The 24975-nt window shown below is 36.6% G+C and overlaps 4 protein-coding genes across 5 annotated transcripts; 2 read left to right on the top strand and 2 right to left on the bottom strand.

Moving 5' to 3' along the window:
* Positions 1-22: 22 nt before the first annotated feature.
* LOC125479116 (peroxidase 9-like) lies at positions 23-8026 on the bottom strand. Its single transcript, XM_048588155.1, has 3 exons — positions 7942-8026; positions 7714-7875; positions 23-372 (listed from the first exon to the last, which is right to left on the bottom strand). The coding sequence occupies exons 1-3, from the start codon at positions 8024-8026 to the stop codon at positions 23-25; spliced, it is 597 nt and encodes a 198-aa protein (XP_048444112.1).
* A 5222-nt stretch (positions 8027-13248) lies between these two features.
* Positions 13249-16942, top strand: LOC103955376 (glucose-1-phosphate adenylyltransferase large subunit, chloroplastic/amyloplastic). The gene is made up of 14 exons (XM_009367250.2): positions 13249-13948; positions 14071-14193; positions 14301-14474; positions 14572-14664; positions 14743-14826; positions 14924-14979; positions 15125-15218; positions 15375-15560; positions 15707-15787; positions 15891-15977; positions 16053-16157; positions 16318-16424; positions 16514-16574; positions 16677-16942. The coding sequence occupies exons 1-14, from the start codon at positions 13763-13765 to the stop codon at positions 16776-16778; spliced, it is 1539 nt and encodes a 512-aa protein (XP_009365525.1). The 5' UTR covers positions 13249-13762; the 3' UTR covers positions 16779-16942.
* Positions 16943-17531: 589 nt separating this feature from the next.
* On the top strand, positions 17532-20576 carry LOC103955378 (pentatricopeptide repeat-containing protein At1g01970). The gene is given in 3 exon segments (XM_009367255.3): positions 17532-18287; positions 19258-19417; positions 19420-20576. Coding segments are annotated over 3 exon segments (1278 nt in total). The 5' UTR covers positions 17532-17798; the 3' UTR covers positions 20049-20576.
* LOC103955377 (mannan endo-1,4-beta-mannosidase 7) lies at positions 20491-23744 on the bottom strand. 2 transcript variants are annotated; one of them, XM_009367254.3, is made up of 5 exons: positions 23356-23730; positions 22740-22934; positions 21860-21982; positions 21236-21432; positions 20491-21129 (listed from the first exon to the last, which is right to left on the bottom strand). In XM_009367254.3, the coding sequence occupies exons 1-5, from the start codon at positions 23671-23673 to the stop codon at positions 20673-20675; spliced, it is 1290 nt and encodes a 429-aa protein (XP_009365529.2). In that variant the 5' UTR covers positions 23674-23730; the 3' UTR covers positions 20491-20672. The 2 variants fall into 2 exon arrangements, with proteins under 2 accessions (XP_009365529.2, XP_048444239.1); XM_048588282.1 differs by lacking the exon at positions 22740-22934 and having other exon boundaries at positions 23356-23744.
* Positions 23745-24975: the final 1231 nt, after the last annotated feature.

The raw sequence follows: 24975 nt of genomic DNA, 5'->3' as shown, positions 1-24975 counted from the left end.
CTTAATTTAGCTAGTTAATTACTTAATTAACGCGACGACAATTCTTTCGGACTTGTCCCTCGAACCCAGTAAGAGGACTAATGTTCCCCATCTTAACCATGGACTTAGCAAACTGCTGAAAGAATAAGCTCTCATTAGCTGCATAGGTTTTCACCGGCTCAGCTGCCTGCCTTCTGTTCCCAGTAAGAAGTACTTGGTCTGAAGGGAGAAGTCCATGTCCCCCAAGTATAAGCTTGAAGTAGCTGTTGTCGAACCTTGTAGGGGAAACAAAGTCCAAGGGAGCAGGTGTGTTGTCGCCACCTCTTCTTGGGCAAACTGATTTCCGAGTCTGCCTGACGAACGAACACTTAGCGAACCCAATTGTATGCCCTCCTGCATTGATATTGTTCATAACAAAAAAAACCATAAATGTTCAACTTGAATTTGTACTGCGTTGATATTCCCCAAGTTTATTACATCTGTGCGTGCGCATACTACTATTTTTTTATTACCTGGTTTGTTTACTAATTCAATATATTTTGAAAACAGTTTTCAAATATAGAGGTCTGTTAGGTACTCTACTTGAATCTAACTTTTTAAACTCAAAAACAATTTTTAGGTTTTACGCCTGAAAAACTTGTTTGGTAGGATTATTTTCAAAAACTGAACTCAAGACTAACTCAAAAATATACTCTATTATCTAAAAACATAAAAAGTAAGTTTTTAGAGTTTTTAAACTTAAACTCACTCATTTCTTTTTTTTCTCTCTCTCTCTTCTTCTTTCTCTCTCCTTTTTTTTTACACCTTTTTAATCTCTCCTCCAATCCGCTCTCTTCATTCTCTCGATTCTTTCTCTCACTCATCTTCTCTCTATCTCGTCTAATCCTCTCTTTTCTTTCTCTTTCCTTCAATCATCTCTTACTTTCTTTCCTCCTCTCTCATCTGTCTCCCTCTCCTACGACCCCCTCTTTTTAGATCTATTTGTCTAGTTTAAGTCATAAGATTTAAAAAATTTAAATCGCAAACCAATCAAGTTTTTGAGTCTTAAAGAAAATTGTTTTCAAGAGATGTTTTTAAGAAATGTTTTGAGAAATGATAAAAAATTTCAAATAGGATACCAAACAGGCCCTAAAAATCCGGATCGCATTGTGGCTACGGCAGTGGACAATTATTTGGTCGAGAATCGGTACTTTGGTACCGATTGTTCGCAAATATAGTCGCTATTAATTTAGCGACTAAATGCATATGAGTCGCTAACAGCATACCGATCCATACTTTCAAATTTTTTTTTTTTTCCTTTTACGCTTGTTAATTTTTCTTTTATTTCTCTTACCATAAAAACAAACCATCATCTTCATATTCTTCCAAAATATTTTTTTCGTGCAAAATCTATTATAATTCATATTTAAGCACTTGTAATCAATGATTTAAAATCTAAATTGAAAGATATTTGAATTTAATAGTGATTGCTCAAATAAAGTAAATAAATTGGAATAGGGAAAGTTCGGTACCACATTACCGATCCTCATCCAGTCGTACTTAAATCATCATTCAATCTATATATTTTCACTTTCGTCTCAACGTGGAGTTTTGAAAATTAATAAACCTATACACTTCAGGAAACGATCATGATGTATTGAAGAAGGGCACAATCTACTTTACACCTTATTAGAGCTCGTTTGGATGTACTTTTGAAATGACTGAAAGGTCTTTTGGTGAAAATATTTTTAGAACCAATCATTAATAAAGATGCAAGTAAATCCTGAAAAAGCATTTAAAGTGCTTCCTAGAAGAAGCACATAACTAGTGCTTCTTGCAAAAAGCACTTTAAGTGCTTTTGGAACTTAAAAATATTTTTTTTAAAAGTGGTTTCAGTCATATTAAAAGCACATCCAAACGAGCCATCATTCTCCTTATTGTGAAAATGGAATGAAACTTATAGTTCATGTAGAGTAACTATATATATAGTTACAAACATGATGCAGTTTAATTATCAGGCATGCTCCATTGTTAATTATGTCATACAAGAGAGATGCTTTAATATGAAGAAACAATTGGAGCTGTATTGTTTTTTGCCCTTGTTCATGATTTTTTTTTTTTCAGGGTAACAACAATAGTTTCTTACATTATCTTAAATAATAAAAGTATAAAGATAATTAACTCTTACTTTAGTGTGTATAATCTCACTAAAATTAACTCTTACTTTAGTGTCTATAATCTCACTAAAGTAGCTTTTTATTTTTCTCTTCTCTCCAACCTTGGGTAACCCCCTTGCTCTCACACATAAATGCATGATAATTCATTAAATTGCACTGTTTTTAATATACCTATACGTATAATACACATATGTACTATACAAAGTTAATACATGTTACTTTTGACACACCCCAACCTAGGAAGGTCGAAGCATGCTGGCCATCATCGTGAGGTGACGTAACCATAAGGGTAAGTGATGTGAAAAAGTGGATAAATTTAAAACTAATTAGAACTAATTATACTAAACAGTGAAAGAGTGCGCAATCATGGGAATAACCCACTACAATTATTCAGAGCATGATAGACAGTACGACTACCGTGGAGTAGGCAAAGTAGCTAAGTACATCTATTACACAACAGTGGATAAGTTCATACTTCTAAACCAAAGAGAATGTTAGAACTTCCCAGATTCCTCAAATGCCACAAAGAGTACAACTATCTAGGTCCTGGAGGGGCGAAAAATAAAATTGAGGGGGTTAGCAAAACAATGCTTATACGAAAACCTTTATTTTGGAATATAGTAACCCCTCGCCGTAAAACAAGTATAGTTTCCTTAAAACATACTACGTAGGTATGTAAACAACAATATAACCAGAAAATATGCCAATTCATGATATATCAATGCCACAGTAATAAAAATCATATGATAATCAAGTATAGCTGAGTGTTCATCCATCTAAACTGACACATGAGTTCGAACAGATAATCTCTGACACAAACAGGACTGGGTGTAATCAATATGCTCTAATACTACGATCACGTGAAGGCTGGTGCAGAAGCACGGTCACATACAGGTCAGATTGCCTAATGCAATATGCCCGACAGGACATGCACCTAACTTGATCCAAGGTGAGCGAACGGTGAGATGTGAACATACACGTGAAGGACTGGTCCAGGCCTTGGGGCGAGTACTAACACTGGTGCAGCAGAATGAGCATGAACAAATATGTATGAATGTCATGACAGTAATATCCAACCATATAACAGCATTTATCACATTTAATATCACAATAACGAATACTTGGCAATATAAGCATAAAAGTGAAGTAACTACGCATTTAGGAAAACTATAAATATGTATAGGTATAAAATAAAATGCCCCCTCACAAATACGTCACAAGGTCGTAGTCCCCGAGTCTAGCCTGGCCCAGTACTTCTTTGGGATATGTTTCCCCTATATGTGAAATAACTATAATAGGATTAATTAAAGCACATATACGGAAACTTAAATAAAACCCCTATAGTTTATTCAAACCTAGGGTTTAAATACATGAAATAAATCTACGCGACCTCACGAACATACACAAATTTTCATATAAATTTTTGGACCTCACACGCGCCCTCTCGCGCCGGCCAAGGCACAGCCAGACGCGCCCCCCATGTGTAGGCACGTACCATCAGTGTGATTGACGCCATTAGGAATATTCTGTTATAACCTTAACAGAGATTAACGGCGTTACCTGACACCGTTAGAATATTCCGTCAACTTTGACGAATATTCCTTATCTTCTCCGATGAGCTCCATCGTCCGCCGCAATCCTCTGCCGCCAGCACCGCAGTCTGCAACTTGAATCTCGCCGGTTTCTGGAAAAATTTCAAACTTGCATAACTTCTTCATTTCTCAACTATTTTCGACCTACTTTATATGGATTTGAAGCTTATAAAAAGTATAATCGTGTTATACCTCATTTGAGTCCAAAAGGTGGACAGAGGTGGTCAGAAATCACCTCGAAATTTGTGACCAAAAGTGAACTCCTCGAAACTCAGTTGTTTCGACGTCCAAGCTACTTCAAAATTGTCCTTGAGGTCTCGGGATGTTGTGGGAAAGCTTCCTCGACCTTCAAAACTCCTTAACTTGGCCTGAAAATTTGATGAACTCAAACTCACTGAGTTCGAACCTTCCAAGTTCGACGTCCAAAACTCAGTCAAACTAAGGTTGGTTGGTATGGTTGAGTTCGTGAAGATGAGATGAACGTAATGGTGAGGTTTTTAAGCTCGATTTATGAGCTTTGGTGCTCATTCATGGTAATTGCAGAGAAAGAGAGCTTCCGGAAGGAGAGAGAAAAGGAAGAGAGAGAGAGAGCTTTTGCTTTTGCTTTTCTGATTGGGTGCATTGAGGAGGGAATGGATGGGATTGGTGAGAGATTTGAGGGAGTTGATTGGTGAGGGATTGACATAATGGGGAGTGCACGGGTTGGCTTTAAAGAAAACCAAGGGTAGGGTTTAGATTTTGTACAGAAAAGAGAATCGAAAATCTATCCGAAATAATGTTTTCAAACTGATAAAAATTCTCGTACTCTCTCAACAATGTGTACAATTTAAAAGTGATAACGAGGAATAAAATAAAAGCAATATAAACACGTCCATACCATTTGCCTACAAGGGCATAATAGTTAATTCACATACACAGGGAGGAATTACATAGAAATCGTCACAATTTTGATACATTTTTAATAATTAATATAAAATATACGTATTTTATACATGTTTTTGACATATTTAAAAAAAGATTTAAATAAATAATTTTTAAATTTTTAAAAAGGCCCTTTTGGTCGAGACATTTTTAGCAGCATTTTGTATCTTACTATTTGTACACGTTTAATGTTAAAATGGTCAATTTTCTGATTTTATAAATATGAAGTCAATAATTGATCGCTAGCGTCACCAATATTTAATAAATATGTCAATCATTTCAATTATTTCAATAATTAGAATTTGTTAATTCCACACTCAGGCCATTTTCCAAGAAAAAATAAAACTTAGTTTGTTTATCATACAACGCATGAATAAATTGGGGCATTTTGATTGATATGCTTGGTTTTTGGATTTCTTAGACTAAACATCTAAGACTTTTAGGGGGCATTTGTTGCGCCGGACTATCTCGGACTGGATTAGCTTCAAGGACTAAGCTGGACTAGCTTAGACTAGACTAAACTGGACTAACTTAGTGAAGCGTTTGGTGCAGTATTGGACTAAGAAGATGGATAATAACAAATTCTAATATTATTTTATTTAATATATAAATTATTAATATTTTATTATGATCTTATCTTTTTCTCCATCTTTTCCTACCATTTCCGTCCCACTCTTTTCCTCTTCTCTCATCGTCCCACCCTCTCCCTCTTTTTTTCCTCTCAAACCTCTCAATTCATGTCTCTTTCTCATTCCTGGTCAAACTCCTTATTGATTCCAGTCTCTATTTCTCTGTCCTCCCTCCCTCTCTAGCTATGCGTTGTTTGAACGGAACCTCACGACTCCAATTTTCCCGACGAGTTGCAGGTTTCCCGATATGTTTTTTGGCCAACCCTCATTAAATTGGATGAAGTTAGCACTGCCAAAAAATTCATCACCATCCCTGGACCGAGATCTTAGCTTTGCATGCTCGAATCTGTCATGGATTTGAAGAAACCCAAACAGGCCGAGACTTCCAGGCCATTTTCCGGTCACATTCGACCACATTTTGGCCTTAATTCAAGTAAAATCGTAATCTTGTCACTCCCAGCTTCAATTTGGTATATTTTATATGAAAGTTGGTTGTGAAATGGATCTGAAAGAGAGTCGGAAAGTTAATGATTGATCTAGGTGACCGGAGATGACGAGGAGTCTGTCGGGAGTGGTCGTTGAGCATGACAAGGACGAGAAATAGAGGATAGTCTTAGCTAGTCCCATGGTTATTGGGGGGTCTCACTAAGACCTATTAGTGAAGGGTTTTGTCCATGCTAGTCCCCTTTAGTCTTATTAATGTTAGTCCCAGCATGGAACAAACACAGTATTGGACTAATAGCTAGTCTAGTCCAGTCCAATCCGACTTAGTGAGGGTAAACAAACGCCCCCTTAAAGATTTGATCAAACTAATTTCTACAATTTTAATTAATTTACTAATTAAGTTCAAAACTTCTTGCCTCAGTCCACTGGGTTAAGTTAGCATCAGGGCTCCATCTTTAGTCATCCGACTCATCCCCCCCACTATATATTCTCTTCCATCAACTTCTTCGCATTGAAGCAGCAAACAGCTGACAAAAAGGCCGATTCTAATCACCAAAACTTTTTTCATTCCAACTGCCATCGATCTTTGATCGATCCACAAACGAACTATATATGCAACCTTAACCTTTCGCTATCAACTGCAAATGCAAAACCACATTACAAATCCATTTATACATACAACATTGAGCCTATTACGCATTCAATTAGTAAGTTTTGATTTGCTTCTCCAAATGCCATATGATATTTCCATAACTAATTATCACATTTATTGAATAAATTATTATTGAAAATATTCCTTATCTTCTATGCTTGTGTATTTTTTTTTTTATAGCCGACCATGCTTGTGTATTTCAACTCATCGTCAGGGTCAATTTCTGAAATCACATTAATTCCTGATGATTTTATTCCATTTTAGAGATAACATTGACTAGGTGGATGATCCATTGAAGTTTTTGTAATGATTTTATACCATTTTGACGTCAAATACTTGATCATTGCCAATGCAAGAATTGGATTCCTTTGAGGTGAGACGCTATGTGGTGCCACTCGTGAGGGGGCGTTTTGGAGAATAGAGTCTCACATATCAGCAATTGTGTTTCCTTGTAGCTCATTTAGTATTTCAATTTTTAGCGTAGATTTTTTTGGTTTTAAGACATGAATGTCAGTTTGGATTGCTTGGATGATATTAGTTTATATATGAAGCATGTTACATTATGTTGTGTGTATTTTCTTTAATACTATCACTGAGTGTGTTGATCATGGAAACGATCTTGTGATGCTAAAACTTAAGAAAATTTTGTTTTGACTTCGTTTCGAGATTTGATATTGTTTACGATAAAAAAAACCCTAAATGTTCAACTTGAATTTGTGCCGCGTTTAAAATCCAATATGAACAACTTGCATTCATTCAATTACAGGTATCAATATCCACCCCACCCCAAACAAAAACACAATATAAAAACTTATTGTATGAAAATTTTTGTTTACTCCAAGTCGAATGCCAACAGAAACCGTAACATAAATGAAATGTGTACACTTAAATTCCAATTTAGCAAAACTCCAGCGAAACCATTAACATGTTTTTCGTATCGCTATACATTTTTGAGCAGCCAAGCAATGTCAGAGCATAAAGCACAAGTGAGCATATCATTGCAACGTAATGTTCGAACAACAAATGATTGGAAATTGAAGTAATATACAGAAAGAGATGACACCTTCACTCCCCGGTCCAGCATTTTGTTCTCCAATTTGTAAACCACGTCGTCGTCCTCCTCCGGTTTCTGGTTCCTTTATCCAAACAACCTCCGCCCCCACTCGTCTCAGCAAGAACGGCAGCTCCATCAACAACAATGGGATCCTGTTCCTTTTTTTCTTTTTTTTACAGTTCATCAAAAAAGAGGGAAGATCAAATAAAATAAAATAAATAGGTTTTCTCTATTTTCCACTTTTCCCATTGCTTTCCGATTTTCCGAGAAAATTATAGATGTTTACCGGAAAGGGAGAGCTCGTGGGAGACCAAGAGAACCAGCTTGGACTTCATGATATCCAGAGGGTTTGGTCCGCTGCTCCGGGCTGCTCGACCGGCCGCGGAGTGGACTACGTCAGGTGTACTGTCACTTCCATCACCGAAACGAATGCCACAGTTCGCGCTAGCTGCATTAATCGAACGCGTCTCTTATGAAGAAAACTATGGCGGAAAAGAGAGAAGAGTGCCAGAACCAGCAAGGACCATTTCTTCTTCTGCATTCCCATCCATGGATTCACCGGCTTCCCAATCAATCTCTTCACTCACCCTTTTTACCATTTCGTGAACAACAATGGCGAAGAAGAATGGGGAAATTTGGAAAAATAACCACAATTTGGACTCCATATAGAATTTATAACCATGATTTTAAATGAGAGCTACTAGACCCACCTATTGTCTTATTTTTCCACCCACGTTATAATTCCACCCACCTTTAAAAAGTTAAAAAATTAAAATGCTATTTTTCCACCCACTATTATTTCCAAAATAACCTTTAATATATACATACATATAAAATTATAAAATTGTCTCTCAAAAAATATAACAAATAATATCTAAATGAAAACCACTAAGGTCTGCAAATTCAAATGGAAACGACAGAGGTATCCAAATTCAAAAGAATTTGACAATGACAAATTTAAAAATACGATGGACAAATTCAAATGACCTACACACAAATTATTCTTCTACATTTTTAATGGACACATAATCTTCTACCTCTTCTATATAAGCGTCATCTTCTACCTATTCAATGAAAAAGTCATCTTCTAAGTCTATTGCTATTTTTTTACTTTCTTTGGATGAAAGGAGATGAAAATATGAGTTAGGGTTTAAGGTAGACAAATTGTCTCCCATGCCCAATCTGTTTTTTTTTAATTAAGCAAAACAAGATAATTAATGTCCTTATCAGTTTTTTTTTTTTTTTTTTTTTTTTGTAAATGGACAAATTTGTAATTAAAATTTCATTAAAAGGTGGGTGGAAAGATAAGACATTGAGGTGAGAATAACATCACTCTTTTAAATTAATGATAATTATAATCAAAAGTTGATATAAGAATACTATTATACCCTTAATTACTAAAAACTTTCCCATAACTAATCTAAAAGACTTGGAAATGAAGGACACGTAAAGTGCGAATTCTTTCTCTTCATAGAAACCAACCAAATAGATTTGAGCTAAATTGTGAATATGTAACATAAAATCAAGCATTCAATTCTTTGATTGGATTTTGGTTAAAGATTGAAAAGCTGAAATCCATAAGCTAAAAGTTAAAAGCCAGAAACAAATGGCAATCTTTTTACAAGCTGAAATGGGGTGGAGAACCATGGCTTGACCGGCCAATGGGAACAATGCTTTCAGAGTAATGATGAAAGAGGTCGAAATCTACTCTCTGTTCAGAAAATCAAAAGCAACAAAAATCAGAAAAATTAAGGGAGTTTGAATATAAAAAAATTCGCAGTATTATTCATTTAAAAAAAAAAAAACCACATTTTTACACTAAAAAATCAATCATGATACTATTCATTTTACCCTTTATTTTGTCCTTATAGTTAAAACTCAAAGTTTTCAAACTCTTTTCATTAGTTTTTCTAAAAATTAAATAACAAAAATTGAAGGAAAATATTAAAAATCATAAGAAGAATAGTACCTTTGGTGGGTCCACCCATTATCGTTACAGTGATTATCTTCATCTCCATGGCTGAAGCGGAAACCCTAGACCTTGTGCTGGTTTGAAGATATTAGATCATCTCCAACCGAATGAAGGTTAGAGAGTTCCCTTTAACCCTATAGCTCTATAATAAAATATTTTTTAATGAATAGTGTTATGCCATATTTCATACCATCTCTAACCGAGGAGGCCAAAGGACCATAGGCCAAACATAGTCCTGTGCAAAAAAATCATCTCCAACCGAGGGGACCAAAGAGCCGTAGGCCAAACATAATTTATTATTTTATTGAATTAATATAGTTAATTAAATTAAACTACTATATTAAAATAAGGTTTACGGACATATTTTGAGTGTCACTTGTCGTCAAATGAATAAGCTTCTGGATTTCTTATCTTTATATAATCTCAATAATTTTTTGGATCGGATTTTGAGTGACACGTGTTGCTAACGTGAGTAACTCTCTAGATTTCTTATCTTTATGTAATCTCAATAATTTTTCGAACATAATTTTGAGTGACACGTGTCGCTAAAGTGAAAAGTATGTGAGAAATGGTGTAGGAATGACTTAGATATTTATAGGGAAAAAATTATAATTTTTTTTAAATTCTAAAAAAAATTCAAATTCCAACAGTAACCTGACGGCAGCATGACATCAGCTAGCCCTTGCTAGCTGGCGTCATGCTGACGTCAGGTAGCCATTGGCATTCAGATGGGCTAAGCTGGAGGGTTAGCAAAATGTCAAGCTTAAGATTCTAGCACTGGAGGGCTGGCAAAATGTTAAGCTTGACATTCTGGCGCTAAAGGACTGGGCTGAAGGGCTAGCTGGAAATGGCCAGCTCGTTGGACTGATTTGGGGGTATTGGCCTGAGGGAGCCCACAAGCCTTTGGCCTAGCCCTTGGTTGGAGACGGTTTTCCTGTTATTCCGAACTATTTTTAGTCCTATGGCCCTTTGGCCAAGTTGATTGGAGATGGCCTTAGCACCTCAGAGAAGAGCTGAAAGTTTGAAGCAAGGTGGAGGAGATAACCTCATGGGTATATCAGTACTTTTACATTAACTTTTGGATATAATTATAGCAACTTAAAAGTGTGGCTATAATTATATTTGGGGTCCAAATTTTGGTTAATTTTCTAAATTTCCCAAGTCTTTTTTTCCTCTCTTCTTGACTGTGATTCTCTTGTTCACACCAGATGCTCGATGAAATGCTTCATTTGACAAGCTTTAGCAATCTTCAATAATACTCACAGTTTTCTATAGCTACCCTTGACAAGCATCATAATAGTTGTTGATATATGTTCGCATAAGCATTCACCAAATGTGGGCAGGATCGACATGTTTCTACCAAGTGCTCAACAAAATGTTCCAATGAGGTTTTTTTTTTGTTCGAAATCTTAATCTTATTATTTGAAAATTCTAACCCCGTCAGTGCATATATATCACACTTGACCTTTTGGGCTTGAAAAACCGAACAGGTGTGGACACTGGTGTTGATGGAATTAAATGAGAAACAAACAGTGTATCTTTTGGCCCCAAAATCCACTCAAATGATAGCAACCCATCAACTACAAAAGCGATGGTACCCCGGCAACAACATACGACTAAGCTCAGCTTCCACGTGTACGGTTGACAGTGCAACAGATAATGATATACCAGTCCATTAGCCATGCCCACATCTCCGTTTCATGAGAAATATTGACGACAGTCCGAGACTCTAAAAAATGAAACTCTTTATAAATTTCTGTCATCTTTATGTATTTTCAATACTATTTTATAATATTAATAAAAAAATTTAATTTTAAATTGTAAAATGACAAAATATTCATAAAGACTGAGAGTCCATTTTTCTTCCATTTTTTAGTCTACCCGACAAAGCAACAGCGGGGGCTATTTTTATGTTGGCCCTTTCTCTTTGTTATGATCACGTGCCACCATGTGATTGAAGAACAATTCACAAAAAGAGTGTGCTATCCACCCATTATATTTGACTTCTTACATACCTTTTGTTAATTTCTATCCGTTGATTTTCTTTAATTCATCCGACCCGACGCCAAAAATTAAAAAAATGTATGAAAAATAAAATAAATGTGTGAATATCACATCTCCTCACAAAACTAAGATAAGCAGGGAGAATGATATGATCAGGTAATACTTTTTTGGCACGTGTACCTTGTCATTTCCTATGCAAAATACCATATTGTTCTATAGCGATCTATTACATACTTGCCTGCTCAATTATTGTTGTGTGACGATGAGTTTTTGATTTGACTCACACAGATGACAAGAATGTTTAGAATACGATGAGCTCTTTGAAATTAGTACAACCCTACCTAGTTTGTTGGGGGTAAATTAAGCAAAAATTGTTTAGAGAATTGTTATTAGCACTAAAAAAATTCATATTCTACACTCCTTACGAGTGTATTTTTCTTTCTAATTATAAAATGTTTGAAGTGCCAAATAAGATTTTTGAAATGCTAATAACAATTTCCATTGTTTAAAGGAGGAGAAAAATGACTTCTTTCTAATTATAAAAAATTTGACGTACCAAATAATATTTTTAGAATGCTAATAACAATCTTCATTGTTTAAAGGAGGAGAAAAATGACTTCTTTCTAATTATAAAAAATTTGACGTACCAAATAATATTTTTAGAATGCTAATAACAATCTCCATTGTTTAAAGGAGGAGAAAAATGACTTCTTTCTAATTATAAAAAATTTGACGTACCAAATAATATTTTTAGAATGTTAATAATAATTTCCATTGTTTAAAGGAGAACAAAATGACTTCAGCGGTCAGATCGTGAGTTAAAGTCGGGGCAACTGATTGGAGATACTGTTCGTAAATGACGGCAGATGGAGGTGGTGAGTGCAACCACTCAGTTGGTTCCCGTCTCACAAATTGGAGATACTGTTTGTAAATGACAGCATATGGACGGTCCATATCTCTCTACTCAAAATTAAATTTTTTTTTTTAACAAACGATATTATCTACATTAAAAAAAAAAGTGAGCTTAGTCTTATAATGAGTTAACAATAATGTCGTTCAAACTCACATTTGAGGAAAATCGAACCTAAGATCTCTTACTTACAAATAAAAAGAAATATCACTAAATTATAGTATTAAGGGATTAAAATTAAATATCTTTAAAAATTAGTATATTCTTATTTGTATTTATATACCCCTACATTTTATTTTAAGTTTTCTCCTTGGAGAAAACGTGGCGGGAGAGTGTCACTAACTGCCAGAATACAAAGAAGACTCACCATAAAGTACTTGTAAAAGTTGATGACTATGAAAACGTGGCAGGAGAGTGTCACTAACTGCCAGAATACCTAGTAGCTTTGTGTTAGCCTCACTTGTACGAACACTGAAAATATCGATATGTAAATTTATAAAACTATCAATAGATATATTGATATCAATATCTATTTTAGCTGCTACCGATGAAAATGTTAAAAAATTTGTCCAAAAGCATAAAAATTTAAAATCAAATTTGAGAGAATGTCATATGATAATTTGTTGATGTTTAATTGATAAGATGAAAATACCGACAAAATTTATTAATTTTAATCAAAATTTAAAAATTTCTCTAAAAAAGATAAAGTCTAAACTTCGTCCCCAGTCTTTATTCTTAAATTTTTAGGAAAATTAACGAAAAATTCTCAAAAATTTTAGTTTGAATGAAAAATGACAAATAAATATGTAACACAATAGTACTAGAAAAGGTAAAAATATAGTTTTTCATTAAAAATTAACAGTTTTGTTAAAATCCTTTAATTTTTTTCGTTATTTTCATAAAATATATGAGGACTGTTTCAAAATCCGAGAGAGTTGGAAAACCTACACACTCGATCACAGTACATCTCTCTCACTCACCATTTCCGGTTGCCAACTAGTTCACTCTTAAATTCCATTAATTTAAGCCCTTGATTTAATTTAGTTTTCTGTGACCTCTCTCACGCATTCACTCTCACCCAAAACCCACAGCACCTCCATCGCCAACCCGGCATTCACTCTCTTCCACTTGCCATTTTTGGCTCACTTCGATCACCTCCCATTTTGGTCACACCATCGTTAGAACAGGAAGAGTAGCATTAAGGCTTTGATCCTTTTGGCATCTGGGGTTCTTCTCATTCTTTCTAATTTTACAATTTTCCGACGATCCGGGAATTCCTGATTTCGCCTCTGGTATTTTGGGTGATTTTCTGTTTTCGATCCTGTGCATGTTTGTAGGGCTTTTCTGAAAAGTGCTTTTATTTGCTGTTGCATAAAAAAACCATTTAGGTCATAGAATATTTGAATCAGGATATTTGAAAAGTTGTGTGCTTTTTCGTTTCTGTGAACCATGGATTCCTGCTGTGCGACATTGAGGGCCAATGGGTTCTTGGGGGAGAGTGTGAGGTTGGGTTCAAAGAGCAGAGATTTGAGTGCCCTGTTTCTCAAAAGCTCTAAATTTGAAAGCAGAGGTAGGAAGCTTAAGCCTCCTGGTGTGGCTTACTCCATTTTTACCGATGTCAACCAAGAGGCTGTGGTAAGTCTTCCTGATCCTGTGTGTGTAACTGTTGTTCTTGTTTTCTAAACCGAAATCTTGGGATTTTGATGATTTGGGTTTTTTTGAGTAATCACTTTTGGCTTTTGTGCTTTTGATTTCAGACGTTTCAGGCACCACTGTTTGAGACTCCAAGGGCTGACCCCAAAAATGTGGCTTCTATAATTTTGGGTGGAGGTGCCGGAACTCGCCTCTTTCCTCTCACCAGCAAGAGAGCCAAGCCGGCGGTAAGAGATCAGTATTTGTTTGTCTTTCGTTTCAGTTAATCATATCGAAAAATGGTTTCTTTACGTAAAATTTGGTGTTGAATTTTGCAATGTTATGTGATTTGCAGGTTCCGATTGGAGGGTGTTACAGGCTGATTGATATCCCAATGAGCAATTGCATTAACAGTGGCATTAAAAAGATATTCATATTAACGCAATATAACTCGTTTTCCCTCAATCGTCACCTTGCTCGTACTTATAATTTCGGGGATGGTATGAATTTCGGAGATGGATTTGTGGAGGTAATGTGTTAGAATTTGTCTGTCAAACCACATTTGATCGTTGCAATTAATGAAGAAAATATTTAATGAATTGAAGACTAATTTTTTGGAGCAATAGGTTTTGGCTGCCACTCAAACACCAGGAGAAGCTGGGAAGAGATGGTTCCAAGGAACAGCTGATGCTGTCAGGCAATTTATATGGGTCTTCGAGGTGGGTGCTTTCGATTTTACAAGTCTTTATCGAGAATTTGGTGGAAATAGACTGAAATCTTTTGGATGATCTGTGCAGGATGCAAAGAACAAAAATGTTGAGCATATACTGATATTATCCGGCGATCATCTTTACAGGATGGACTATCTGGACTTTATACAGGTGCTTATTACTTGCTGGTGGAAAGTTTTAATTTATTTTAGTTATAACCTTCTAAAAATCCATATATCCTTCATACCAATGGCCGTAATTCTTACAGAAACATATTGATACAAATGCCGACATTACAGTTTCATGTATACCCATGGATGAAAGGTACATTTTCGTTTCCTAATACTACTGTTTCAAGCGTCCCTCACAGATAGATATATGTTCAAAATAAACTCTGCTTCTTTTGTTCCACCTTGGAAATATGACTGACAGATATTTGTCCTTGTCGTGGATCTTGTTTGTCTTGCAGCCGGGCATCAGATTACGGACTCATGAAAATAGACCAGTCAGGGCGTATAATCCAATTTGCTGAAAAACCAAAAGGCGCTGACCTAGAAGCAATGGTAGTTAAAGCTGCTTATTTTGATTGTATTTTTGTGCTTTCCTCCTTGTTTTACTGGATTTACTGTAATCAAAGTACTTCAATTATCGTTCCAGATGATGCGCCATATCCTTCCCCTAATTTCAATTTTTGTCTATGGCTTATTTGCCCACTGCAGCAAGTTGACACCACTGTTCTGGGGCTTTCTGATCTGGAGGCTATGAATTCTCCTTATATTGCATCGATGGGTGTTTATGTGTTCAGAACTGATGTCCTACTAAAGCTATTAAGGTGGAGCTATCCTTCTTGCAATGATTTTGGCTCCGAGATTATTCCATCAGCTGTGAAGGAGCACAACGTCCAGGTGAGATAGCTCTTTCGATAAAAGTTTTATCTCATCTTTGTTTTTTTCTTATAGTTCATCTTTGAATATTTATACAAGTAATTCTCAAAAATTGGTTTGTATCTGGTAACTGAGTGACTGAGTAACGGGATGCTCTACATGATCAGGCATATCTATTCAATGACTACTGGGAGGATATCGGAACTGTAAAGTCTTTCTTCGATGCAAACTTGGCCCTCACAGAACAGGTTGGTAATACCTGCACTGAATCATTCCTACTCTTCGATTGGATTTTTTCCCTGACGTGCATATGTGGGAACGATTACTGATTACATACTTTCTTTCCTGCAGCCCCCGAAGTTTGAATTCAATGATCCAAAGACACCTTTCTACACCTCTCCTAGATTCTTGCCACCTACAAAAGTTGAAGAATGCAGGGTATGATTGCGAGCTTAATTTACCATGTGATATTCGCTATGTCTTTCTGATCTCATTGTTAAGTGAATTTTGCAGATTATGGATGCAATTATTTCTCATGGTTGCTTCTTGCGAGAGTGTAGCGTTCAACACTCCATTGTAGGTGTGCGCTCTCGTCTAGAGTCCGGTGTAGAACTGAAGGTACGCATTGGTAACAACAGGCTACCAGATTCCAATCTGTCAATCTTGAACTCATTGTTTTGTTATATATTTCAAACGGCAGTTAGAATTCGCTTGCAAACATAAGCATGCTGGTATTACGAGCGCTGACTACATTTGGTTATTTTAAATCGATGTTCAGGATACTATGATGATGGGTGCAGACTACTACCAAACGGAATCTGAGATTGCATCTCTGCTAGCTCAAGGAAAGGTTCCAATTGGTGTCGGAGAAAATACCAAAATCTGGTGAAATACCATTAGTTACAGATTTCTGTTTAGTTCTGAATAGAATTCTCGCTCTTTTATACTGATTTTTTGTGCCATATCTCTTGAAGGAATTGCATAATCGACAAGAACGCCAAGATAGGAAGAAATGTGGTGATATCAAATGGCGATGTAAGTACTCCTTTCGAAACTTGATATGACTCGAAAAGATCTGATCATCATTGCATTATTTCTGATTTCGACATTGATGAACAAATTGCTTCGGCTTCTCAGGGAGTTGAAGAAGCAGAGAGGGCAGACGAAGGATTTTACATAAGGTCGGGAATCACAGTCGTATTGAAGAATGCAACGATTAAAGATGGAACTGTCATCTAAATCTATCAGTTCGACGGCGAGGTACTTGTTCCGAGCCACGGTGAATGGTACCTTGATGAAGTAGCTTGAAATGCTTGCTTCTGTAAATTAACATGTTTCTTTGATGTATGTAACTTAACATTCTAGTTACTTAATAAGATCAATAAAGCTCTTTCTTTCGTTTATATCTCACGAACTACGTTTTGATTTTTTTTATTTTTATTTTCCTGGTATCACCATCATATGATGATGCCACCACACACAAACAGCTGAATGCGAGCTTAAGAATCAACACGAATAATTGTTTTGACAACACTGTCACGCGGTGTTGCCACCACACATATATGCCAATAAGGTCTGTCATTTTGTGTCGTGTTTGTATTACTTTTCAAAGGGACTTCGAATTAAACCCTTTCCTACCACCCCTTCATATATTAAAAAAATGGTTTCTGAAATTAGCATAACTCCTTATTTTGGTCATTGAGATTTGAAATCGATAGAAATGATCACTAAATTTGTACATTGTCAATCATTTTGGTTATTTTCTAGGAAATATCTTTGGTAAATAAGAATCAAAATGACCAAAACACACTTAATATAACAAACAATAGGCTACAATGATTTTGACAAGTGGGAGTATTTTTATCATTTTATCATATTGAATGGAGATTTTTTACGAAATAACCAAAATAATTGACTATACACAAACTCGGAGTCTATTTTTATTTGATTTAAATGTCAAAGACGAGAAAAGTTCTGCCAAAATCATTTCGGCTAAAAAGCCAAGAAAACAAAAACAAAAAGTTGTAGAAGATTACGCCTTTTCTTTACAATGGGCAAGGAGCCCATCCTGCCTAGCAAACCGGGAAACTTCACCTGTTGGCAGCCTCTGATAGATTCCGCAGCCGCCGAAACTCAGTCACTCAGTCTCAGCTACTGAATCTTGTTTGTGCTTCCATCCACTCCAAATATGCAAAATTAACAACTTCTAATCCTCACTCTCTCTAATCCAATTCAAATTTTCCCTTCGTCTTCGTTTCAATGGCAGCTGGTCAAGTTTTCTTCACGGGCGCCCATGCTTCCAACGTTTTCTGCTATCCCTATCCCCAGCCAGCAAACCCAATGACCAACGAATCGAAGAAAACCCATTGCCACAGATTCACAGGCAACTCTTTGTGGGCAATCCCAATGAGCCTTGTCACCCACAACCGCCGTTTCCAGCGGCCATTGGCGGCGGCAAGCGTGGAGGAGACGGCGAAGACTGAGAGCAATGAAGGGAAGTCGCGGATTAGGCTGGATGTGGTGAGTCCTGAGATTACAGAAGCTCAGAAAGAAGCTATTGAACAACTGCCACAAAATATGAGCAAGCGGTGTAGGGCTTTAATGAGGCAGCTCATTTGCTTCTCTCCAGAGAAGGGCAGTTTGTGCGAGTTGTTGGCTGATTGGGGTAGGATTATGAAGCCTTGCAGAGCTGACTGGCTTGCTGTTCTTAAAGAATTGAGGGTAAAGGATCACCCCATTTATCTTCAGGTATTTGCTTTTTACTGGCTTTATCGTGATAGTTTTAAAGTTCAGTACTTTGAGTTCTACAACCTTCAGGCAATTTTGTTTTACTGGGTTTATTTTTAATTTTCTAAAGTTCAATGCTTTCCAAGTTTTATTATCATTTGCTTTTGTCTTGTATTTACTGTTTTTAGTGTTTTTGTGGATGTGAATTCTTGGGGTCCTTTGAATTTGAAGAAATCAGAGGATTCTTGAAAGGAAGTTTGTGTGTTTTTCTGTGTGTGTGTGTGTGTGTGTGTGTGTGTGTGTGTGTGTGTTAGGGAGGGAGAGGTAGATGATTTTTAGGTCACCTTAGCCAGCTATGATCAGATTGTTCATGCTGTTGATAGACCAAGGTGTGTATTGTGTTGAAATTGAATACCCATCTGAGTTCTTGATAAAAACAATTTCAATTAGCAATTACGTATCAAGTGTGAATGGCCATTTCTGGTGCTGCCTAATCATGTTTTGTTTTCAATTAGGGGAGATAAGGACTGTTAGGTGGTCATGGTACTTAGGCGTGGCATGACGGGTAATCAGAAATGATGATTAAGAGATCTTGAATGGGCGAAATAAGAATAAGTTATTTACGATAATCTAAAATTCTCAGCTGTGACTAAAACTTGTTTTCTCAATTCAAGCGGTCCAAACTCATTGAGCAAGATGATTTCTTGCTGTTGAACCCCCTTTAGCATCATAGGTAAGTCCTTGTTCGAATATCTGGCTTAGGTTTCCCTGTTTTCGAATTTGAAGTGCTAGGGATGGAGCTGTCATGTTCCATCTCTTTCAAGTTCTAATCCTCTTCCAACTTTTATACATTTTTAGAACTCCAATTTGTTCATGTTTGATCTGCATGTTATGAGATTCTCGCACTCTCCACATGTATATTTTATCGTCTTCAACAAGTTCACTTACAAATGTCGTATTTTTGAAAATCTGCTTACTGAACCGTTTGTAGGTGGCCGAAATTGCTTTACTAGAAGAATCTTTTGAAGCCAACATTCGTGACTATACCAAAATAATTCATGGTTATGGGAAACAAAACCGAGTTGAGGATGCTGTAAAAACCCTTTCGAACATGAAGGCTAGAGGCTTCATATGTGATCAGGTAACTCTAACTCCATGATTGACATGTATAGCAAGGCTGGAAATCTTAAGCTAGCTGAAGAAACTTTTGAAGAACTTAGGCTCCTTGGACAGCTGTTGGATAAAAGATCGTATGGCTCAATGATTATGGCGTACATTAGAGCTGGAATGCCTGATCAGGGAGAGAGTTTGCTCACAGAAATGGATGTTCGAGAGGTTTATGCTGGAAGTGAAGTTTACAAGGCATTGTTAAGAGCATACTCAATGGTTGGTGATACTGAAGGAGCTCAAAGGGTGTTCAATGCAGTTCAGCTAGCTGGTATTTCTCCAGACACTAAGCTATGCGGACTTCTCATAAATGCATATGGTGTATCGGGTGAAAGTCAAAAGGCGCGTGTTGCGTTCGAAAACATGAGGACTGCTGGTCTTAAGCCAAATGATAAATGTATAGCTCTAGTGTTGGCTGCTTACGAAAAGGAGAATAAGCTTCAAAAGGCATTAAAATTTCTGATAGCTTTGGAGAGAGATGGTATCATGGTTGGGAAAGAAGCCGCTGAAACACTGGCTGGATGGTTTAGGAAACTAGGGGTTGTGGAAGAGGTGGATATGGTCTTGAGAGAATTTGCAGCAACGGAAGAGAATTCTAGCATTCCGGCTTCCTAGTTACCCTCTCTGGGTTTTATTTTCTGCGGCAATGAGGAGAAGTCTCTCTTTCCAAGTATATCGCTCCTTCTCATTGCTAGGAATATGATAGTGAAGTTATGAGGGAGCCGAAAAGATCTGATCACAAATGGTGATTTTAGTACACTCCTCGAAACTTGAAAGGAATCGAAAACAGATCACCATTGCATTATTTCTGATTTCAACATTGATGAACAAATTGCTTTGACTTCTCAGGGAATTGAAGAGCAGACAGAGCAGACAAAGGATTTTACTTAGGGTCGGGAATCAGTCGTACTGAAGAGTGCAACGATTAAAGATGGAACTGTCATCTAAATCTATCAATTCGACTGCGAGGTACTTGTTCAGATCGAGCCATAGTTAATGGCACCTTGACAAAGTTCGTCTGTAGCTTTAACTCGATGTAGTAGCTGGAAATGCTTGCTTCTGCAAATGAACAAGTTTATTTGATGTACTTTACCAAACATACTAGTTACTTAATAAGATCAATAAAGCTCTATCTTTCGTTTATATCTCACGAACTACGTGTGATCGTTGCTTTTCGAAACAGATTATAATCCTTAACTCTTGGATGAACATACATGGATTTAAGACATCAACCTTCATTCAGTTTTCTGTACCATTGGCCTTATTCCCAGACCAGAACCGATCCCTTCGACTTTCCCTCGCTCGCTTCCACTTCTCGATGTTTCTCAACCTGGCATACTTCTTCCGAATCTCATTAAGCTTCCGAGACTCCTCGGCAATCAAACCAACTGTCGAGGAGCTCTCGCTCAACACAACCCCATACCCGTCTTGGAAATTGTTCATTCCTTCGGCCAGAAGTTGCCAGAATAAGCCGCCAACGGCAGCACCTCCACCCCTAGCCGACGAGTAGATACCCAAGTAGACTACAGTGAACATCCGGTCACGCTGGCTTGTGGTATAACCCGACTCTTTCAAAGACCTTCCAAACTCCGCAAACAGAACTGGCTTCTTCAGAATGTTTTGTGCATCCTGGATGTGACCACTGACCCAACTGTTCAAAAAAGAGACTTGATCTTCGTAACTTGACCCGGTTAACCTGCACATCGTTCAAAAAAACACTGTTCACGACATTTTCTCTCTCCTTAAAGTAGAATATCGTTGTATCAAACAAAAAAATAGCGACACATTTTATGAATCTTTACCATTGATCGGGATATGCGTGGACGGTGGCAAAGTCAATGTCAGGGATCTGATTATTTGCAATGAAATCAGTTCCAATTGGATAGTTATTCGGATTTTTTTTCGGATTTGATGATCCATAAAACCCTTCAAGGCCAACTTCTAGCAAATGATTTCCATCTATGGATTTCAAGTAAGACGCCATTTCCGTTATCCAAGCCTGTCAAGCAAATACAAAGGTCAATCATTTTCCCCACCAACGGCGAAAGCACTCTGTTGGGGCGACACAGACACTGAGAGACGGAAGTTAGGGGAGCAAATGGGATTAGATACCCCAGTAGTTCTAGCCGTAAAAAGTTACTGTAGTAGTTTTTCGCACACTCAATTTCTCGCTCGCCTTTAGCCAAAATACTAGAGAGACTAGCTGAACAAATGAAGACGGGGCACACCATGATACAAGTTTTTAGACATCAATTTTAAACCAAATGTGCATGACATGCTCTTAACAAACTGAGCTTGAATAGATTTGTAGAGATAAACTTTTTCCGATACCAGGAAAAGAGAGATTCGAATACAGATCCTCAGGTCTACAAACCGATCGCTTCGGAACGTGAGAGAAAGAAAAAAAAAGAGAAGGTTTGGCAGACCTGAATGGTTTTTCCAGATGGATCTGAAGTGCATCTTGGCTCATTCATAAGCTCCCAAGCCATTATGGTTGGTTCATCTTTGTAAGCAACTCCAGTCAGAGTGTTGATCCTCGTAAGAACAGTCTACATATACACAAGATCACAAAACCTCCATATCAATATATTATTATTCAGAACAAACGGGACTTGACCTAATTTCAACTAACTATACAATTTTTTAATACTTTTTCTCTTTCTGACAAAGACGATCTATTCTAAATTATTGTAATCTACAAGGTGGGCCACGAATAGGTAGTAGATTGTCCTGATAAATAGAGTATTTTTTCAACTCATTACGTTTACTACATTTAAAGTTTAAACTCTCCCCTCTCTTTAGTGTAGTTTAGAGACAAAAAGAAGAAAACCGGTACACTATATTGACCAACTTGGCCAAACTCATGTTTGCGGAAAACTATTATCTAGTCTTTTGCAAATTGGTAAAAGTTAACGTGAAATATTTCTCACTATAAAAGTAATGATACTAGAAGATGAAAACCAACCAAATAATACCTATAAACTTACATCAACCCAACATTGTTTTTACTAAAAGCACTTATAATACTGAGAAATTAAGAGCTCGTTTGGATGTGTTTTTCAAATAGCTGAAAGCATTTTTGGTGAAAATGTTTTTGGAACCAATCTTTAGTAAAAATACAAGTAAATCCAAGAAAATCACTTAAAAACGCTTTTTGAAAAAGAAAAAAAACACATAACTGATACTTCTTGCAAAAAACACTTCAAGTGCTTTTGAAACCCAAAAATATTTTCTCTAAAAGTGTTTTCAGTTATTTTAAAAGCACATCCAAACGAACCCTAAAACAAATTAAGAAAAATGATTTACCTTGATATGATTTTTGTAAAATCCCTTCACGAGAAAGTTGGTATAGAAATCATCTTCAGAAGATAGAGATTGGCCTTGGCTTCTAGCCCACTCCACATACTGTTTCTTGCCTCCATAGTTGTAATAGTTGTTCACCAAACTCAGTATCAACTTGATCCCATTCTTTTTTGCCTCAGATATCACAAAATCCAACCCCTTCCAACCCCAAAAACCAAACAAAAAAGACAATCACACCAAAATTAAAACTATAAATTATTTATGGAAGAGCTAAAAGCGTTTTCTGACAATAAAAAACACTTGGTAGTAAATGGTAAAAATGCTTATGGATCGTAAAAATGTTTATGGACCGTAAAAATGCTTTATGGACAAGCACCTGTCAAATGTTTCTTTAAAAAATACTTTCGAGTGTTTTTTTAATTACTACAATTTTGAACGTGCTTCTAACAAAAACGCTTAGTAGCAAAAGTGTTTCCGACAAGGGCAGTCCCAAACAATCTCTAATACCAGATCATTTGTAAACGCTTCTGAGGATGGCTTGAAACAAAACTAAAGAGTTTATGGACTATCTTCTGAGTGACGTGCTTCTAATAAAAGCGGTTCCAGCAAAAGCACTTACCCGAAAAGTTCGCTCGTCGTACGACCCCGGAGAGGTCTGCAGAGCTCTGTATCCGCCATCGGCGAAAGCCCAAGTCCTTGCAATTGTGAGCCCATGTTCCTTCGCCTCTCGGAGGGCAGACGAAACTTTCACCCTCTCGGAAGGGTCGGTCCCCATGTACATCAACCAGTAGGCATTGAAGCCGTGTCCATAGTACGGAACTCCGTTCAGCACAAGCTGCACTCCTCTGGTTTTCATAAACCCGTCTTCCGCTAAAACTCCACGGTTCTGGAAGATGAACAGCAGTGCCCCGAAGAACATCACAACCAAATGCTTCATCTTTCTTCTTTTCCTCCTCCTCCTCCTCTCCTCCTCTGTTTCGCTTTCTGTAATAAATACAGTGTGGATGGAAGGAACTTTATAGGAAATTATGATAATTTTGTGGCGGTTTATGGAAAAGTGTTAGTGATAGTGTAGTTTCCCGTTTCAATGGTTTTACCTTTTTTTTGGACTCAAATTAAGTGGAGGAAGGTAATGAGTGAAAACCCGATTATACCCTTATTGTTTAGTTACATGCAATGTGGATCTCGTCTTAAAATCCGTGATCAAACAGCTTGAGAACCAAGAGGTCATTTTAGTTAATCTCGTCTTAAAATCCGTAATCAAACAACTTTAGTTGATCCGATTCTTATTTCTTACTCTCCTATTCTTAAGTTCCTTGATTTTGGTATTTTACTTTTCTTAATTCTTGAAAAATAAAATGCAACAAGGGGTCGTTTAGTTTGTGAAATAACCATGTGGAAAATGAAACTCTTATGTTGATTCTTATGAGACGAGAACGAAGGACGTGTCATTTTGGTGCTTGGAAACGCATGAAAGTTGAGTGCAAGTGCTAATTTTCTCATTCTACGTCTGACTATGGAACTACGTAGGGTTGAAAAAACTGAAATCAATCCTAAACAGAAAAAACCAAAACCGACCCCTAGAACTGTGTCCCTAACCGAAGTTCTTGTTTCTTGTCATGTAGTTTAAATTAGATTCGAATATCACTTCAATAAAAAAAGTTTGTAAATAAGTGTATTAAATGTTTTTCCAAGAAGAATCAAAGGTATGTTAACAGTTCATGATTAGTTAGTAGAAATATTACCATGGGGTGTGAATGTGTAAAAGTACAAAGTGAATTTGTAAACCAACCTTTCAAAAAATTGAGAGGCAATGCCATGTTCCTTTGGCAACCTAACTTACGCTGAAAATTTAGGAGACACACGATAGGGACATTTTTAGTAGCTTAACTCGCATCACTTGTCCCTTTGCCTAAAAGAAACATAACCATACATGTGGCTACAAATTAAACATTTGTTCGCATATAGATCATAGTGCTTTACTGGTGTGGCGGAAATTAGTCGTGTCTATGCATTTTAGTGTGAGTTTTATTCCTACTGATTTTTTTTTTCTCCTTAAAAACTAACTATTTAACCTACTAACGCTATTGCTCTAACCAAATCCTCTTCTTTTTTTTTTTTTCTTTTTTTTCAGTTTTAAAATCAATACTCTTGCAAAATATTTGTAGTTCGGTTAGTTAAGAGCATTCAATTGTACGTTTGAAGTCTCGAGTTTGACTTTCCCAATAGGCTTGTTTTA

The sequence above is a fragment of a genome, unplaced genomic scaffold, assembly GCF_019419815.1.
Source record: "Pyrus x bretschneideri cultivar Hongxiangsu unplaced genomic scaffold, Pyrus_bretschneideri_v1 Contig28, whole genome shotgun sequence".
NCBI classification, from domain to species: Eukaryota; Viridiplantae; Streptophyta; class Magnoliopsida; order Rosales; family Rosaceae; genus Pyrus; species Pyrus x bretschneideri.
Note: the sequence above shows the minus strand (reverse complement) of the source record. Positions and strands in the feature narration are given on the sequence as shown.

Bases quoted from the DNA above. Each gene is read 5' to 3' on its own strand.
- LOC125479116 (XM_048588155.1), bottom strand. From the start codon at position 8,026: ATGGTAAAAAGGGTGAGTGAAGAGATTGATTGGGAAGCCGGTGAATCC. The intron at 7,876-7,941 runs GTTCTGGCACTC...CGATTAATGCAG, and splicing joins AGAAGAAATGGTCCTTGCTG to CTAGCGCGAACTGTGGCATT. The intron at 373-7,713 runs GTAAACATCTAT...ATATCAATGCAG, and splicing joins CCACGAGCTCTCCCTTTCCG to GAGGGCATACAATTGGGTTC.
- LOC103955376 (XM_009367250.2), top strand. From the start codon at position 13,763: ATGGATTCCTGCTGTGCGACATTGAGGGCCAATGGGTTCTTGGGGGAG. The intron at 14,475-14,571 runs GTAATGTGTTAG...TTGGAGCAATAG, and splicing joins TCGGAGATGGATTTGTGGAG to GTTTTGGCTGCCACTCAAAC. The intron at 14,980-15,124 runs GTACATTTTCGT...TTTGTCTTGCAG, and splicing joins TGTATACCCATGGATGAAAG to CCGGGCATCAGATTACGGAC.
- LOC103955377 (XM_009367254.3), bottom strand. From the start codon at position 23,673: ATGAAGCATTTGGTTGTGATGTTCTTCGGGGCACTGCTGTTCATCTTC. The intron at 21,983-22,739 runs GTAAATCATTTT...GTGTATATGTAG, and splicing joins TTTACAAAAATCATATCAAG to ACTGTTCTTACGAGGATCAA. The intron at 21,433-21,859 runs GTCTGCCAAACC...TTTGCTTGACAG, and splicing joins CATCTGGAAAAACCATTCAG to GCTTGGATAACGGAAATGGC.